Genomic DNA, 19905 nt, shown 5'->3' with positions numbered 1-19905 from the left:
AGCTGCAATTCTGAAACCTCATAGAATATTCAGTATGCTGGGAAAACTTCAAAAATCACAAATATCAAGATTATAGGACAATATGCCTACGACAGGCAGGTGCCGAGCAAAGTCACGAGAGATGAGAAAGACATGCTGTGGTTCGACAGCCATGTTAGAAAGGTTAGAAAGGTACTCTGAAAACAGAAAAACAACTTTGCTGCAGATTTAGACATAGCCAGAAGCTCACAGGAAAATTAAAACTGAATGAAGCCAAAATTGCCAAAATTAGTTTAAGGAAAACCATACATGAAGTAATATCTATTTACCTATATGACAGAAAATCCTGAGAAGTTTTGGACTTACATTGAATCAGTAAACTGAGCAAAGTTACCTGTCTATACTCGATGAGACCATCAAAATGGAAGATGACAGACAAAGATGATATACTGAACTCCTTTTTACAAAACTTTTTCACCGAGGAATATTGTACTGCATTTCCTGCTTTAAATTCTCATATGAACATTAAGACGACACATACAGAAACAAGTTGATCAAGGGATAAGAAATCAACTGAAATCTCTCAACACAAAAAAGGCCATTGGACCTGTTGAGATAACTATGCAATTCCACACACTATACGAAAGAACTTATTCCTCTTGTAGCAGCAAAGTACTATAAGTCACAGGAGGAATGAAGCACTCCCAGCAATTGGGGAAAGAGCGTCTCATCCCCATTTTCAAAAAGGGTTATCAAGCAGATGCACATAACTAATAGTATTGCTGACATCAAACAGAAAATGAATTTTGGAACTTGTTTTATGCTCATGTATTGTGACATCTCCTTGGCAGGTATCAACATGGATTCTGCAAACACCAATCATGTGAAACCCAGTTTGCTCTGTTTGTCCATGAGACACAGAAGGAAGTAGGAACTGGCACCCGGATTGATGCCAAGTTCCAAACAGCCTCCTAATGAACAAAATATGAGTGCACACAATATGACAACATTATGAAAAGGATCATTGTCACTCATCATACAGCAGAGACGCCGAGTTGCAGATGGGCACAACAAAAAGATTGTCAAACAAAGACTGACTCTGGTGTTAGCAGGCAGGGGCTGCAGTGGTTGTGTGTGTGTGTGTGTGTGTGTGTGTGTGTGTGTGTGTGTGTGTGTGTTTCTGATGAAGGCCTGTTTGCCCAAAAGATTTGTTTGATAGTCTTTTTATTGTGCTTGTCCGTGACTAAGCATCTCCACCATATGGTGAGCAGCAACTATACTTTTCATAATATTGTCATTATTGCATCTTGGATTTTCCATTGTTTGAGTGTACAGAGTATTTCAGACCAGCTGTGTGACTGGATGTAACAGTTCCTAGAAAAAAGAACATAACATAACATGTCACTCTTAACGGAGATAAATCTTCAGACCATTACTCTCACCAGGATATTGTCGGAGTTTAATGAGGCTTTTCATGGAGGATGCTATTGTATAGCGGAAAAGGAGAGAAATAGAGAGAGAGAGAGAGAGAGAGAGAGAGAGAGAGAGAGAGAGAGAGAGAGAGAGAGAGAGAGAAATAAATAAATAAATAACAAAAGACTGGGTGTGGTGGTCTAATGGAAGCAGGGACGGGGCTGGATGTGTGAGGACAGAAACTAACGAAGGTTGAGGCCAGGAGGGTTGTGGTCCCGTAAACCTCCTGGCCTCAACCTTCGTTAGTTTCTGTCCTCACCCATCCAGCCCCTTCCCTGCTCCCATTCCACCACTACACAGCCATCATTCCATCATCACACCCAGTCTTTTTTTATTTTATTATTTATTTCTCTCATTTTCTGCTACTCCCCCCTCCCCTTCCCCACCTTTCCCCTGCCCACTGCCCAACCTGCAGCACTTCAATGGCCACCATCCCCACCATACTACCCCTCCCCCTGCCCACCCCAGCCTCCTCCTTTCCCCAACCTAGTCGCCACTCCCATCACGCACTGGTGCTGCTGCTTGCAGTATGGTTTCAGTTGCCTGAGACTGCAGTCACGTGTGCGAGTTGTGTTTGCGTGAGTGTGAGTGTGAGTGAGTGAGTGAGAGTGTGTGTGTGTGTGTGTGTGTGTGTGTGTGTGTGTGTGTGTGTGTGTGTGTGTTGTTGACAAAGGCCACTGGCCAAAAGCTTTAAGTGCGAAAATCTTTTTGTTGTGCCCATCTGCGACTCAGTATCTCTGCTATTTGATGAGTGGCACTTTCCTTCTCATAATATTGTTACATTCCATTCTGGATTTTCCATTGTTTGATATCATTATCAGTACACCTACTATCCCTTCAGGTGGCATATGCTATCATCAGATCAAAACCAACGTCGTCTATCCACATTTACTAAATTTTCTTTTCCAACAGTGTAGCGTATTAAGTTTTGTCAAGAAACCCATGCCCACAAACGTACCATTTGGATGAGAAATAAGTTTAAGGATCTACACTGCACAATAACAAAAGTTATATAACAACTTGATCTATGGAATCATTTTCCTTGCAAAATTTATGTATAGTGGTACTGTGCGTCTCTTCCTCAAATGGATAAACCTGAATATTGTACAGTTACAAAATTTTTGGACTGTCTATAGCCAAGGGCATATTAGAAAGAATCCACAGTTGAATTTTTACCCTTCAGGAATCTGTATACATGGTGCCCGAGGAGGATTAGTCAATATGCAGGGATATGACAGGAATGATTATTCAAAGCGAAAAAGTCTAGTAAACATGGGCTCTAAAATGTGTACCTTAAGAGATATGAAGACTACTTCGTCTTCGATACTGTGAAGCAAAAATATCTTCCACTGCAGGAGGTATTATGGACCAGCACAATAAAAAACTTGTCTATTAAATTTAGGCTCTAAAATCTATGCCTTACAAGTTATGAGCATTTGTTCAGTAGAAGAGATTTGTTTCACAGTAGCGAAGATGAACGAGTGCTCATAGCTCAAGAATCCATTTTTACTAGACTTTTCCTTCGAATGGTTGTTCCTGAATGCTGACCATTCCCTTAGTCAAACAATGGAAACTCCAAGTACGAATATTGACAATGTAGATTGCTACTCACCATAAGGAAGGCACATCAAGTTGCAGACAGGCACAATTAAAAAGGTACTCACATTAAGCTTTCAGCCACAGGCTTCATCAGTGGCGCACACACGCTCGCTCACACACACACACAATACCAACCAACATTGCAATGTACGTTCAGCTATTAAAGAAATAACCGACTCCTTATGGATATCAGCAGAAAGAATATTGTACCTTTTTGATAGAAAATTAACTACAGTAAAGCCTTGTGCAAAATGAGTGCCATACTTGCCGAATTCTGACCACAAGCAAAAGCAAATTTCTCAGCTATGTTTACACTGTTTTATTTAAAAAAGCTAACTGATTGTGACTATTAATTTGTGGTCCATAATTTTAGAACAGAAATCATATGGCATCAAAGTAGCAGCAGGGTGATACACTAAAAAGCGTTAAGTCTATTTCAGCTACTGTAAAGATTATGGCCAGAGTTTGCAACATAAAGAGTGGCATCTTTTTTTTTTTTTTTCAGGGCAATGCATCTGTCCAAAAATACATGTTGGCAATAGAGACACTACACAGCATTAAATATCAACCCTATTCACCAGATTTGTTATTTTCTAGTTTCCACATATACATTTACACAAGAATGTGAAGATGTCATCGTAACCACAGATGCCTATTTTGCATGCCTTCTACAAATGTGTACTTCAAGAATAGTACAGGGTATGCCAAAACTGACTACAAGACTGATGTTGCCACCAAATGCAAGTAGTATGCAGACATGATTTTGATCAATACAGATCAAAGCACAGTAGTCAGAATATAGCAGTCCCCAACCACCTTGGGATGACAATCTGTAGCATTATGAATTAACATTAGAGAGTTACATATGAAATGACTGGTTTGTCCATTCATTCAAATTATTGCACATTACTATCAAGTGATTTAAATAAAGATGTAATTCTGCACCATTTAATTGTTAATGAACAGCAATAATCATAATTTTTTTCCAAACTTGATAACAGCAGACGATGACAATGTTCACTGGTACAATTAGGATAATAACAAAAATGTTAGAAACTGGACTGAAGAAAAGCCACTCTTACCAAACCAGGAAGTTCACAGTAAGGGGTGGACTTCGTTCATTTGGCATTTCAGGACTAGCTTCTTAAGATGCCAACAGGCATGCTCTTACACTGCATTCCAGGGGACTGATGGCCATAGATGTTAAGTGCCTTAGTGCTCAGAGCCATTTGAACTAACACTACATTCCAATATTAAATGAAAATCATCAATTAATATCTTCTTCTTGAAAGCACCAACGCCACACCGACAGTGCAACACTCCATACAATGCAAATATCAATGACAAGGTATGTCATACAGAGTGACTTAGCTCCTCCAACCACTGTCATTTTCTACAACCCGCAATTTTAGAGCTGGCCTTCATAAACTGTATGCGAGATTTTCATAGTCTCTCACTTGCTATGTGCAAACTATTATTCCCACAGAAATAATGAGCAGCACTTTTTTTTTGTAGGCAATTTAACGTAGTTAAATTTTATGGTGGGATACGTCTTCACTAGAGGCCTCAGCATTTGAGTTATTTGAGAAAAACATACAAAAGTGACCTTCAAATGCACCTCCACCCCACATTCACTCCTCACCCATCAGGATTTCTAGTATGTTGTTGGTGACACTCCCTCCAACCACTGTACAAAAATTTCCGAGTACACAAACTGGTTCCGATAATCAACCTTTTTTGGTCTCTACTGACTGGGCTATTTCACCACCAGCACAGTCAGCTACTTCGTTAATGTTATTAATTTAAATGTGTCCATGAGGGTAATGAAAGAAAAACAGCTTTTGTAAATATTGCACTAAAACTAATTACACTGACAATCTGATCCAAAGTTAACACTTACAAGCATAGGAATTTTGTAACCAGAAGGCCTGATGAATATAACAATACAATTGTTTCTTTTATGCTGTTAAACTTCACAAAGCTATTAAGTAAAATTTACACAAACATCAATTTCGCAATTTTTAAGCACTCGACTAACAAGGGAATGGTCCAATAATACATGTTGAAGCCCACTCTGAAACTTTTTTTTTACACAGGAAAAAGACAATGAAAGAAATCTACTGTCAAAATTTTAACTGCTGAGAGGCCCTGCAAGTATTACAAAAAATAAATGAAAATTGCCAAATTCTTAGCGCACCAGGCAGCGGTAGTAATGAAACATTACACAACCCGATCCTAACTTGTAAAAAACGTTTCACGTTACTGTTCGTTGATAGTTTCTCGACACTACAGTACACAGTTATTATTCTCTCAAATTAGTCACTCAAGTAACATCAATTACAAATTACCAGTTGCTTTCTGCAGTATTGGTAAGTATTGATTGTGCTTTCATAGGCATGCCTGCTAACAGTACCTTTTTTCCTTCCAGTTTCACAGTAATGTGAAATCCAATTAACGTTCTCAATTTAGCTATAATAAAATAAGAAGAATGTGGTTTCCAGCTGAAATCAGCTACTTCTCCCGAGGACGTATACGTATGTGTCATTTGTTTGTTGATTTTGTTCACATTCATTCGAATGATATAGACATTTCATTTGAAATTGTGGATACATTAGAAGAAATAGGAAATAATTGTGACAGTTCAATGAATCATGGTTCGGACGATGTCATTTGCGCCAAACAGTTCCAAAGAAGAATACCTTCCAAGCCTTTTTAAAAAAAACACGTACTGCAACAGCTTTCAGCAGCAAAGAAAAGGCAGTGAAATATTGGTTAAACAAAGGAGATGGAAAATGCTTGAAGTTATGCAGTGTGCAAAGACGTTTTCGTTTTGTAAAATTGGAGCCTGAACTGTACAAATGGAAGAAAGAATTATGTGATGTAAGAAATAAGTGCCAAACAGAAACACAAAACCATATGAACTGCTTGTGAGAGGTTATGCACAATTACTGACGGAGATCTATGACACTGGGCCCTCCGAATTGCATCTGACATTAACATTGTTAATTTCCAGGCTTCATCGACCCAGCTGCACAGGTTCAAGAAATTATACAGAATAGGAAGTCAGAAAATTATCAAGTTTATGTCATGTAAACGTATACAGCAGCTGCCAGTGAAAGACAATGCTATAGAGAAATTCATAGCTGACATAAAGACGAAACTTGCTGTTATCCCTGCAACTGCTGTTTATAACACTGATCAGTCAGGTTTCATGAAAGAACTACGTGCAAACTGCAGTTTATCGTTTCAGGGTGAAAAAAAGACGGAGTCAGTTGCCCAGTCAATGAATGCAATGACACATTCATATACGATAATGCCAGTGATAAGTATGAGTGGTTTACTGTTTCCGCAGCTGTATATCTGTCTTCAAGAACTGCAAGGCAAATAAGGACCAAAAATAGAAAATGGTCTGTCTAGTTGCATAATCTTGTGGTGGCACGACAGAAGACAATGGAGAGGCTTATGTTCCAAACAAACCTGCCCAGAAGCTGGAAACTGTCCAAGATGATGATGATGATGATGATGATGATGATGATGATGATGATGAGTTGCAAAAATCTTGTAATTGACGTATCAAAATCTGAAAAAATGGGAAAGAATAATTTTCAACATTTCATTCAAAACATATTCCTACCAGCTGCAGAAACTAATTCATTGCTTTTGTAGGATTCATGGTCTGGACATAACAATGACTTCGTTTCTGTGGAGGACGACAAAAAATCTGTAGATGTAATGTGGATTCCGCCTGGAACTACAACTGCAATTCAACCCCTCCATAAAGAATTTTTTCAACAGTGGAAAGCATTTTTCAAGAAATTATCAGGTAACATAATTTCCAATACCTCTATCTTATTTCAGGTTTATCAGCTGAACAGTATTCTTAAGCTCCAGTCATTTGTGCATTACCAGTTTTCTTCGCCACGCTTTACAAATTTCATCAAGTACGCCTGGTATGCAGCGCAATATGCAGAACGATGGCTGGGTCCATTTCTGACTCCATCTAAGTTCTGTCTAAATAAAACTGGTGGTTACGGCGAAGTAATGTGGTACAAGACAAATGTTTGTTTTTGTCATTCAATAGGCCTTTTGCATTTTTGTGATGACTACAGGGAATAAACAAAGAACTGATTCACTGATAGTCAAATGTACAACATTCAAACATGATTACAGGAATTGTAGTACTGTAAGACACATTTCATTTCAACAAATTACAAGTCCTCATTGATGAACATCGTCTGCGACATCGGACACTGCCATGATTTTATTTTCTCTGCTAGCCACTTTTATCAGAATTACACGTGCAACAATTGAACTGTCGATATGAAGTTATTAAAAAAAATGTTTGTATAGTTTAAGCCATGTTTTCACCCGTGCAAACAAGCATGAGCAACAGAGAATTCTGGCTGGTGTACACCATATGCCTCTTGCAAGTCTTCTGTCAACTGGGCAACACTGCAGCTACTTGTGTGTCCCTAACCTACTCCAGTCACCTAATCGGAAAATGGAGACCTGCCATTTAACGTGGAATCCGAACCACATATCTTTCGTGGCCACTCCAACATCTGTGAGAAGTGAATGCTTGGTTAAAAATCATTGTGAAAAAGTTGTGGTCTAAATGGGATTTAATCCCACACATTCTGAATCAAGAAGAGTGTGCTTTGCCACTAGACCTTTTTTTTTAAGTATGACTATTAGACCTTACACAGGTAGTGGAAATGTTAGCTGTGTCACCTCTTGAGATGATGCTCGATGTCGGTAGTTAGTGTTCTCTTTATAAATTTCCCCTCAATGGTAATGAGAAGCCAGGGAAAAATGGAAGCTGACATACAAGGACATTTTTGGACCAGTGCTAAGGATCTCCATGCATGTCATGCTTATATAGAAATTGAGACACTTAAATTCTTCCTTCCCTGCACTATTTTGCATACTCCAACAACAGTGTGCTCGCCATGCGAAATAATAGCAAAGTTTTGCATTTTGGCTCTAACAAGATACAGTTCTATCCTGTATGCCAAATATTAGCTCCAGAAACTAAAAGTAATAACACAGCATTCATAGGCAATGTTTGCTACTTCGTGTTCTCTTCCATTCCCTCTAGTTTAACGATTCTATCCATATACAAGCAAATGGTAGTGAATTTTCCACAAATGCTCGTTCACACATGTTCACTTCCATTTGTTCCAGTGTAAACCATGCTTTAGATGGTTAAAATTAGTGTGTGTGAAGTCCCGATAATTCCGCTACATGGCACTGCATGAGTGATTCGCCAAGTTGTGGGCTAGGCGGGCAGGGCTGTACAAATTGCTGTTATAAGCTGTTCTTCGCTTGGCAAAAATGTGCCAACTTCAACATATTTTACAAAACACTTGCAGTGCCTCTTAGCAGCTAAAATTTTGACAGTGCGTTTCTTTCGTTGTCTTCTTCCTGTGTAAAAAATTTCAGGGTAAATTTCGACATGTCTTATTGGACCATTCCCTTGTAATCCAGTGGCATAATAATGCCAGTCAATGAAGACCAAATGAAGTCAAATGTTGGAAATAATTCATGTAGTCAAATATTTTGCACAGTAGTACGAGGGAATGAGTGGGTGCTGATTGTGGGAGTGGGGGCGTGTTTAAAGGTCACTTTTATACATTTTTCTTGAATGACTAATACTACAGCCTCTATCAAAAATACATATGTTTTTGGATAGGGTCTGCCTTTAGCAAAACACAATTTTGTTTTTGAACCCAAACATGTTTCACTGCAGTTGCAGCATCTTCAGTGGGCTTTTATTTTTCATCTGTTAAAGATAAAGAGTGTTCAGTGAAACATGTTTGGTTTAGAAAACAAAATTGTATTTTGCTAAAGGCGGACCCAATCCAAAAACATATATATTGTTAAAGCAAACATGGAAGAAAAGCGCTTCAACCCCAAGATGATTATCAAAAACTTAGTACAAAATTTAACTACATTAAATTTCCTACAAAAATATCCTGTTCATTTTCTCTGTAAGAGTAATATTTTGCACATAGTGAGTGAGAGAATATGAAAATCTCACTTGTTTTATGAAGGCCAGTTGTAGCATTGCAGGCTGCATAAAACAACAATGGTGTGGGCACCTGAATTGCAAATGATGATCCTACTTGGTCTCCTCACCTGCAAATTTTGTAGCACTGTGATTAATTATTATGATGACAGACTCTCAAGCAACATGTAAAGGAGTGACTGTGGCCATAAAAAACAATTTTGTACAGGCTTCATAAAAGCATACATATTCAACTGATATAAAAGTTTTCTGAGTATCGTACAATGTCATAATCTAAAAAACTATGCTGGAGAAACTTATGTTATGGCCACGGTTACTGTGGTCCTCTTCTGGGTTATCAGTATATCCAGAAGAAGGCCACTGTAACTGTGGCTGGAACAATGGTTTCTCCAGCATAGTTTTTAATATTATGACACAGTACAATACTCAGAAAACTTTTGTGTGAAGTGACTCTGATCATGGAAGCCTACGAAATTATATACACGCATATGTTAAATGAAATTAAAACAATTTGCTGTTATTAAACATATAAGTTGTTGTCCATTCTGCCACACAGTAGCTACATACTGGACAAATGATGGACAACTTCAATGGCCTAGAAGGTTATTCCTAAAAAAAGCGCCCCTTTTTTTAATAGTCTTTGACAATAAATATAGTTGTATTTAATTGATATCAAGTTCGGTCATCTCATGATGATACAGTATGTCTCACCAATAAGGCAACTGCAGCAGTATGTTGATACAAATGAATATATTGGCAGATGGTAATGTTACAACTTTGTAAATACAATGGAAGGGAAACTGACTGACAATGGCCATAGGGTCTCACTCGTATGACGCAAAAGCTGAGTATGCAGTAACAAGTATTCCCACCAATAATGAAAGTAAACTGTGTAGGATGGGCTTCATTTCACTGCAAGATAAGGAAATAGAAGACCTGGCATTTCAGAGCAGAATACTGTTATGAAATGAGGGGAAACCATTCACTGGCATTTTTTGGATTGTTTTTTCAGACTAAACGGAGATGATGCATGAAATTTGTAAACCACACAGATCGGGTAATGATAATTTCACATTACAGTGAGATCTGCTGCATGTTTTCAAAGAGAATGTGCAACAGAACAAATACAGGTGTGAAAAAATTATGAGAGGGAGCTTTCTAACATAAGTGATAGTAAACATGTCCAGACGAAGACAATGAAATCAGAGTGGTGGAACATGATAGACTGGTAACATGTGAAATCCAGGAAAAAGCATCTTTCTCTAACACACAACATATCTGATAGAGTAGCTCGTTGCATCTACAAAGTTAAAGAAAAATCAAGAAAATGCAGTAAGAGGTAAGTTTTGTTTTATTTGATGGTTATGCAACTTTTGTACTGATTAGTTGCGTAAGGGTGACCTGGATAAGCAAAAGCATATACAAATGAATAATAAAGTATGTTGTATAAGGACAATTATTACCATGTACCAACTGCTGAAGTGTAGCAATTTCTTCCTGACATTTCCGCTCGGCCTGCTGCCCACTTTCCACTCGAAACCCTGCCACAAGGAGCTGGCTTTTTGCTTCTCCTAACTCATCACTGAGTTTCTGATTTTCTCCTTTCAGTCTCTCTTGTTCTGCTGTACTCCTCTTTAGTTCTTCTGCAAAAATTAAAGATGGTCACACATCACCACATTATACTGTGCATTAGTTAAAACTCGAAGTATACACATAGAAAGTAACTCCAGAGAAGTTCAGCCTTTGTACTGCAGCCACGATAATCAATAATATTCCCAGTGGGATCCACAAAAACCAAGGTAAGCAAGATAACAATATATTTTGATGAGTTGGAATGGAACATTCTTTCTGTATGTCTTCTGAGCTTTTGTGACATCATGCAAAGCCAAACTTTCAACTGCGGCCAAAATCCACATACTCTCTGCTGTATGCAGCATGTTTGACAAATTATGCAATGTACAGCTCTGCAGATTTATTCCAAAGTAAGTAATTTAAGGTGTGTAATCATATAACTACACTCAGGAAGATTCCAAGATATGGCCAATGGACTGCAATATGTACACTGCTAACACTTCCTACGCTGCCTCCAGATGGCTTTTGGCAACTTCTGCGATGATCTCCACAACAGTGCATGAATGCAGTTTAAAGTCTATAGGCAAAAAGTCACACAAAAACATCTTATTACATTTCCAACAAATGGAATTTATTGGCTTCAATTAAACATCACCAAGTCCATTTTTTCACTAGAACATCACCATCCATCTAGCTACTTGCTTCGACAACGTAATTTGAGGCCTCTATCTATGGAGATTGTGCACTTTTACTATAAGGCACACACCCTTAGGAAAATCGGGAAATGACTGACTAGCATTCAACATCTGATCACAGAAATGTACTTCCGATTCTTGTGTTCATTCCATATTTGAAGAGCAACTTTGTTGATTGTGAAGGATCACTAAATACCAAAGAAAATAAGGCATTTTAAAACAAACAAAACATAGGTTGGTCACCAATGTGTTTAAAAACAGAACAAAAGTAAGCAAGCAAGCAAGAGCGAGTGAGTGAGTGCTTCTTTCTGACAAAGGCTCTGGCTGAAAGCTACACGTGAGTGTCTTTTAATTGTGCCTATCGGCAACTTGACATGTCTTCTTTACAGTAAGTAGCAATCTAACTTTTCCTACACTGTCAACGGGAGGAACTGCTTAACATCCACTACAGTCCCTCACTACTCATTCATCAGTGTCAACAGCAGTAAATTCATGATGCTCATCTAACCACAAGTCACGTGTGTTTAAAAACATAATTCTGGGTACACATCTTCAAGCAAGGGGAGGCACACAGCAATCCGTCACAATCTCATTAGTTTTTATTACTCTTGCATATCTAGATCTCGGCTATAAATAGCCATACTGAGTGCTCAAATACAAGAAAATCACAAGAATCAGAATTAATTTACTATACACAGAACAATACGTAAAACACCATGTTACCAAATAGCAGCTATCTAATCCAGTGTACATACCATCTGAGTTACAATCCAACAAACTAGTGATAGTAAATGTCACCATACAATCTTATTGGTGTATAGGCAGAAGGAAACTGAGGCGGTTGTTTATTGTTATGCAGAACCTAATGCCTCATCTGACAAGTCAATACTTCTTCTCATACATATGCTAACAAATTATTCATTCCCTATTTTATAGCAGAAAAGCACATTCCATTGAAGTATATTTTTTCTAAAATTTGTAACCTTTTTTCAACTGAACCCGAGTTCTTCTGGCAAGTTTGCAACTGTCATTTGATCTTCTGATTGAACTGGTTCCAAGAAATGAGGTTGTTCAATGTTTTGCTTCTATAAGCTCATCAACTGTCAGCTCCTACCTGTATGAATCCAGCAGTTCTTAATCATCAACACCATACATGTCTGAATTTGTCTGATAAGATCGACCACCTCTTCAATTACATTATCAGGATCTGATGCTGATTCCTGCTAGGTTTCAATGGTGAAGAGGGTGGGGAGGTGGACACAGGTTTTTTCCAGACACCATTTAAAGTTTTCATGAAATTTCATTCTAAGAACATCCATTAACTCTCTCTCAGGGCGTCCACAACATTGAACTGCTTCCAAAAGTCTGTAACAGAGTGCTAGTTATTTTGTCTCATAGTGAAATTAGAAGCTTGTAGAATTGTTTCTCTGTGAGCATGACAAGCTGAGGCTCGGCACTACCACGCTAATGTACTCAACACACAAATGCTGTTCTAACAATTCTAAGCCTTATACTGCTTAATCCAGCTGTCTTAATCACAGTAATTGAAAATCCTCTGTGGTTCCAAATCTGTTAAATATAAATGAGAGAAATTCTCATCAACTGTTTTGTGTAATATTCTTCCAAGTACAGGCACCTGCTTCACTTACGGCAGCCGACACCATAAGAGTTATTTTCAGATATGCACAATAAATCAGTCATATTTCTTAATTGTGGGTTGCCTGATCTAATTTGTTGTGGGACTTAAGGAAAGGATGAAAACAAATAAATTCTTTTAAATTCTGGACTTATTTTCACTAAATTCCCTATGGACAGTTTCTTATTTAATGCCCAGATAAGAGAAACTGTGTTTCAAAAAATCTAACCAATCAAATTCCACAATCGAATGCATGTTTATGTGCCTAAAAGTACTATAAATGATTATCTGAGCAATGCTCACTTGGGAAGATTATTCTGTTAACAAGTGTTGGATACCTATAATTAAATATAAGATTACTATGGAACTGCAATTGGCTTTCCAAAGACTGTGCAACTCGCAAATGCGAGTTGAAGTTGGATCCAAGATCCAAAAAAGTAAAGACACTGAGACAACAACACAAGTTTCACAATTTACCTTACAAACTGTGAGCTGCTCAGAGCAAAAGCAACAATACAGCACTAAATGAGTTGAAACTTACTGGATTGATTTGGCGAAAACTGTGCCAGGCTGCGGCCCTCTCTAAGTGTGACTTCTCAGCCACGTGTGCTCGCACCAACCTCGCAACTAATTAACTTTCCTCTCCACTCCCAGAAAACTATAGCTTGAAGGAGAGGGTATACAACTTTTACCACAGTGACTAGCAAGACCTTTCTCAAAATGCTGAAATGCAGGAGAAACCTGCCAAAATTTCTCCACTATCACTTTCAGTATGACCATTAACTGCCCAGAGTTTAGTATATAGTATATGCTGTGTCACCACTCAGTGGTTCAGAAATTTACACAATAGCACCAATGTCGATGACCCTTCTGATTTGCTGACATCATCTGGATAGTTAGATTCCGGAATTTTCCTGCACTGAACAAGGCACAATGTTCGTGTCATACATTTGCAACCATCAACAGGAAATACAGAGTCATCACATCAAAACTACATAGAGGACCTGTGGGTACTTTGCCATTTTCCAAGATGGTGCAACCTCGCAGACACCCCAAATCAGCCAGTTTGTGGCCACAACTTTTCTGAGAACAAGCGGCAAAGTAATGAGGAGTTTAAGCTGTCCCATGTTCATAGCAACTACATAGATCCACCACTAACCTCACAGGCCTGCCTCACCGAAGAAAAATTTGTGAATCTTCAATAGAAGCCATTAACAATGTATTTCCCACCAGCAGAGTTAAGAACATGAAGCTGCCAATTTTACTTATTTATATAGTAGTAAATGAGATAGTGCCATCACATTAGCTCAATGAACAATTGTCTTGTACAGCAAGATTTACATGTTTTAGTGACCCACTGATCCATTGGTTGAAGCAAGCCGATTGTATTCAGTGGTAAAAACACAGCCTCCACACGAGTCGAAATTATACTAACACAAGGATGACCTGGTGCATTGTTGATTGATAGCATAATTTTAAATGGGATTTGTTTTATTAGCAATAATGTTCAACTTGAGAGATGAAGTTATGACCAAACCGGTTTTCAAAAAGGGAAGCTGTCACCTGAGCTTTAGCATTAGACTTTCAAATCACAGGCAACCCAGCTTTACATGTAATTTTTAAAGTTCTTGGATTTTCTGAGCAATAAACTAAGAGGTTTTAACTTACAATTACCCAATGGATTCGAACCACCCATCATTGTCAACTGTTCGTTGGCAGCCTTGGAACCTAGAAAGGTTTTCTCTTCATGCCCAATGAAAGTTCTCTCAGGCAGCTTCTTTAAGAACAGAATAGGTTCATCTATGTTGAATACTGTTCAGTTGGTACAGCCATCTTCTTTTATCATTGCCTGGAGCTTCTCTGGATAGGGCAACACAGTGCCTTTATCAGCACCTGCCACTCTCCACTTTCTGTGATGCTAAGGGAATTACAACTTCTGAATCAGCTAAATCAATAGCTTAAAAAATTTGTTACTAGTTTTAAACACTCCATCTTTGGCTGGCCCACAGCTGCTTCTTTCAATCTCTCAAAAATCAGCTTAGCTTGAGAGTACACCATGTTCTAATCAACAGAACAATTTGTAGCTCTTACTTGATTATCATTCCATAATTTTGATATTGTTTCCATGTGAATGATAAAACCATGATGTCTACACATGATACCTGAATTCAGAGAATGAGCATTTTTCACAGCTTCAATAAATTTTTCTTTACCTTTTATAATTGTTCTGACTGTTTATACCAGTAGATCAAACTATTTACCAATTCACAAATTTTAATTTTCACATTGAAGTCTTTGATAACATTGCGTTTAGTTCCAAATATTATGACTTTCTTTTCTTGTTTGACGTAGATGAATCAGTTCTGACATAGAATCTATCAATGAAGAGAGCTGTGGATAAAACAATTCCACGCAAAACACATCTCAATCTCTCATAAACCACACAGTGTATGGGCTAAGTTGGGGGAATAGAGGTGAGTGGAGCTCAAACAGATGAATCATGTAACTTTGGACTTACGTAAAACAGGGTAGTGCAAGTAGGGTATCACTGTACCGTTTTAGATTTAACAAAACATTACTTGCTGACACATTTCGTAAGTGTTGCATCATATGTCGTCACAGGACCATGTCAACATTTTGTACAATGTAGCTGCTTGTCACACATTGTCGGCTAACTATCACGAGTTTCTACAGAGAATTGTGGCTTCTCTTCTTAATTGAAGGGTTCAGATTGAGTGTCTGTGTGACTCAGCAGTTAAATCATCTCAGGGATAGCAAGTGGTTACCTTGGGAAATTATGGTATTTCTGAAACTGTATGATATCTGAACACGCTGTCAACATTATATGACTTCTTTAATTTGCTCATTGTGTCTGGAAGAGAAGTAAGTAAATAGACAGTTAATGAGCTAAAGCTGGGCAAAAGAAAGAAAACTAGAAGAAAAAGGCATGCTCAATTTCACAAATTAAAAGAGTTATTTTGTCTCCAATGACACTTTATGAAATAATCTTTTCAAGTCTTAAAATGTTAATTATTAACATGTTACAGGAGTAATAAATTAAAAGCATGTAACTTGTGGAGAAAATTTCCCTTCGTGAGTTTAGCAAAGGGCTTCACCATGGTTGAGAATTTCCCAATCAAATTCCAACATCGTTACTTCACAACAAAATGTCACCACTTACATTATTTCTCCGGTAGGAGGCTAATGCTTGTATTAGTGCTGCTGAGCCTAAGGTATTAAAAGGTTTCTATGGCAATGACAAACGAAATAAAGGTAGGCTTCTCCACCACAACAAAATGTCACCATTTACAGAACCAAATTAACAGCAAAAGTAAACAATATTTTGAGCAAACCAATAATGGAAATTCTTGGCTGGAAATATGTGTAGAACAGGGGAAATGCAACTATTCACTCATAGTGGAACGATGCATTGTGCACAGAAACGCATTACAGAAAAAGTATTCACACAAGCTTTTGAGCTATTGGTCTTTCTCTAGTAAAAATAGTTACAGTCACACACAACCACACAGACATTAAAAGACACACTCTGGCAGTCACAGCAAGTCAAGTTATTGAATGTCAATTATTAACATGAGTTGCTTGGGAAGCTGGAGATGGGGAACAGATAAAAAAAGGATGCATGAGGCAAGGAGGGGATAGTGTGAGGCAGGTCTTTGGTACATGACTCAGCAGTTGCAAAACACTAAAGAAGTTCAAATGGTATGTGTGTGTGTGTGTGTGTGTGTGTGTGTGTGTGTGTGTGAGAGAGAGAGAGAGAGAGAGAGAGAGAGAGAGAGAGAGAGAGAGATGGTTGGTTGGGTGTGGGATTGAAGGGACCAGACTGCTAAGGTCATTGGTCCCTTGTTCCACGATAAAATCACACGAAATAAAAACTGTCAGTCGTTAAAAACGGAGAACTGAGAGAAGGGACGACACAATACAAGAAAGACAGACAAAGACCAGACAAACGGAACTAAAATCGCACCGAGTGTGAAGGTGGTTGGCCGACCATGAAAATAAGGAAAAGCCAACCACCAAATGACATTAAAACCCACAGTTTAAAACCACAGGCCAAAGGCCCAAGTCAATACAGGAAATAAAAGGACAAACACTCAAATCATACGATAAAAACCCCCTGCCCGAATAAAACTCAACACGAGGTCCGCCATAGCATCGTCATCACATAAAAGGGCAGGGAGGGTATCAGGCAGCGCAAACGTCTGCCTGAGTCCTGTTAAAAGCGGGCAGTCCACCAAAATGTGGACCACCGTCAGAGCTGCCCCGCAGCGACATAGCGGTGGGTCCTCCCGGCGCAACAAATGGCCGTGCGTCAGCCACATGTGGCCAACGCGCAGCCGGCAGAGGACGACAGAGTCCTTCCGAGAGGCCCGCATGGAGGAGCGCCACACACGGGTCGTCTCCTTCACCGCCCGAAGTTTGTTGGGCGTGGGCAGGGTGCGCCACTCGTCACCCCAGGCACCAAGCACTTTCTGGCGCAAAAGCGACAGGAGATCACACTCCATAAGGCCGAGTTCCAGAGCCGGTGAACTCACTGCCTGTTTAGCCAGCGTGTCAACCCGCTCATTGCCCGGGATGCCGACATGACCTGGGGTCCAAACAAAGACCACGGAGCGGCCGCAACGGGCAAGAGCATGGAGCGACTCGTGGATGGCCATCACCAGACGGGAACGAGGAAAGCACTGGTCAAGAGCTCGTAAACCACTCAGGGAGTCACTACAGATGACAAAGAACTCACCTGAGTGGGAGCGGATATACTCTAGGGCGCGATAGATGGCAACCAACTCGGCAGTGTATACACTGTTCCCGGGTGCCAGCGACCGTTGCTCACAATGATCCTCTAGAGTAAGAGCGTAACCAGTGCGACCAGAGACCATCGAACCGTCGGTATAGGTCACGGCAGATCCGGGAAACTCGGCAAGTAGAGCAACAAAGCGGCGGCGGAGGGCTGGAGGAGGGACCGAGTCTTTCGGACCCTGTGCCAAATCCAGCCGAATGCATGGTCGGCGCACACACCAAGGGGGCAGACGGAGATTGGCCCGGAAAACAGGCGGGAGAGGAAAAAACTCAATCCCACACAGTAGAGCCCGGATGCGAACCGCGATCGTACACCCTGACCGGGGCCGCCTGTCTGGAAGATGGACGATCGAGTGCGGGAACAGGAGACGGTAGTTGGGATGCCCTGGAGAGAGAGAGAGAGAGAGAGAGAGAGAGAGAGAGAGAGAGAGAGAGAGAGAGAGAGAGAGAGAATTGGAGCAAAGAAATTAAGACATGTACAAACCCTCTTTCTGCAAATAAAGCTCCTTCAGTTTGGCTCTCTGTATACCAAATTCTTCTTTCGCTTGCTGCTTCTCTGTTTCAAGCTCTTTTATCCTTTCCATTAATTCTGCAACCCTTGACATCACACCTGCAAAAACCAATATTTAATTTTAATAAATGTGGGAAATCTAACATCACAAGACAATTCAGTCCAATCAGTATTTACCAATATTAAATCAGTCAACATATAACCATTGTATCATCTTGCTTCATGGATTCCACAAGTGGGGCAAGTGCAAGCATAACGCAAAATTCAGAGTGCGGAAAGTAGTATCACAGGAGATCTTAGGTTTCACTGCTAATGCTGTCATTAAACAATCAGAATGATGAACTTTACTATGAACTAGAATACAGTCCCAAGAACCATATGTCAAGTATTATAAGGGTAGACATACTGTCTACAAGGGATGCAGTAACTGTAGCTGAACTGCTGTGGCACACCATCCACCAAGTGCAGCAGTCTGACCAACTATGAGCCACAGCATTTAAACTCCCACGACTCCACACTACCGGCAGCTAACATTCAGATTGCAACAAGAAGGCAAAGTGTGGGCTATCAGAGAGAGATACGAGTGAAAACACCAAGCCACCAATCAGTAAGATCTCACTAGGCCCACAACCGGCAGTTCATCCACCAGCTAAAGACTGCTATTCATTTCCAGAGTTGCCACTGCTGCTGCTGCTGCCTTGCCCACTGCTTGCCGCTGACTGACTCCGATGCCACACTTCTGGGGACAAGCCCTACTCAGTGTGACATTTTTGGACTTTAAGAGGTTTTCAGTGGTGACTACTGACATTCTTTGGACCTGGACACCCCAAGAAGTTGACCTCTTGTTTCCTTTTTGAACTCCAGAATCAAATCAATTTTGCTAAAAGTCCTTTCAAATTGTCTGTTAGTAAGATGTTAAATGACAGCACTTCCTGTTCTTATTTTTTGGGAGACATTTCAGATCTGTAATTGTTAATTTTTTTACGTCAGCTTTCAGAAGATGTAAGTCATGGCAAGTTTCAATAGTTGCAGGCAACTGACTCTAAATAATGAAAACTGTGAGGTCAGCCAGATGAGTACTAAAAGGAATCCATTGAATTTTGGTTACACAGTAACACACACAAATCCAACAGCCATCAATACATCAAAATACTTAGGGATTACAATTAAAAATGACTTGAACTGGAACGAACAAATAGGTAATGTTGTGGCAAAAGCAAACCAAAAACTGCATTTTATTGGTAGAACAGTTCAAGATGCAACACATCCGGTAAAGAGACTGCTGCAATATGCTTGCCTGTCCTCTTTAGGGAGTGAGCTTACTGCAGCATAGTATGGGTTCAAAGAAGGGGAGCACATTTTGTATTATCACAAAATACGTGAGAGAGTGTCGTGAATATGATACACGAGTTGGGGTAACAATCATTAAACTGTGGAGTTTTTCAATGCAGTGATATCTTAAATGCAATTTCAATCACCAACTTTCTGCTCCAAATGGTTCAAATGGCTCTGAGCACTATGGGACTCAACTGCTGTGGTCATCAGTCCCCTAGAACTTAGAACTACTTAAACCTAACTAACCTAAGGACATCACACA

General features: G+C 39.5%; 1 protein-coding gene across 8 annotated transcripts in view; it reads right to left on the bottom strand.

Moving 5' to 3' along the window:
* LOC126283947 (rab GTPase-binding effector protein 1) overlaps positions 1–19905 on the bottom strand; it is a 188991-nt gene that overhangs the window by 127054 nt on the left and 42032 nt on the right. For 4 of the 8 annotated variants that reach the window (XM_049982393.1, XM_049982375.1, XM_049982384.1 and 1 more), the window contains exons 2-3: positions 18282–18407; positions 10543–10722 (exon numbers count right to left, since the gene is read on the bottom strand). In XM_049982393.1, coding sequence (XP_049838350.1) covers positions 10543–10722; positions 18282–18407 — 306 coding nt within the window. The remainder of the gene's footprint in view (positions 1–10542; positions 10723–18281; positions 18408–19905) is intronic. The other 4 variants (XM_049982401.1, XM_049982422.1, XM_049982412.1 and 1 more) reach the window with 1 other exon arrangement.

Source organism: Schistocerca gregaria, chromosome 1 (assembly GCF_023897955.1).
Source record: "Schistocerca gregaria isolate iqSchGreg1 chromosome 1, iqSchGreg1.2, whole genome shotgun sequence".
NCBI lineage: Eukaryota > Metazoa > Arthropoda > Insecta > Orthoptera > Acrididae > Schistocerca > Schistocerca gregaria.
Note: the sequence above shows the minus strand (reverse complement) of the source record. Positions and strands in the feature narration are given on the sequence as shown.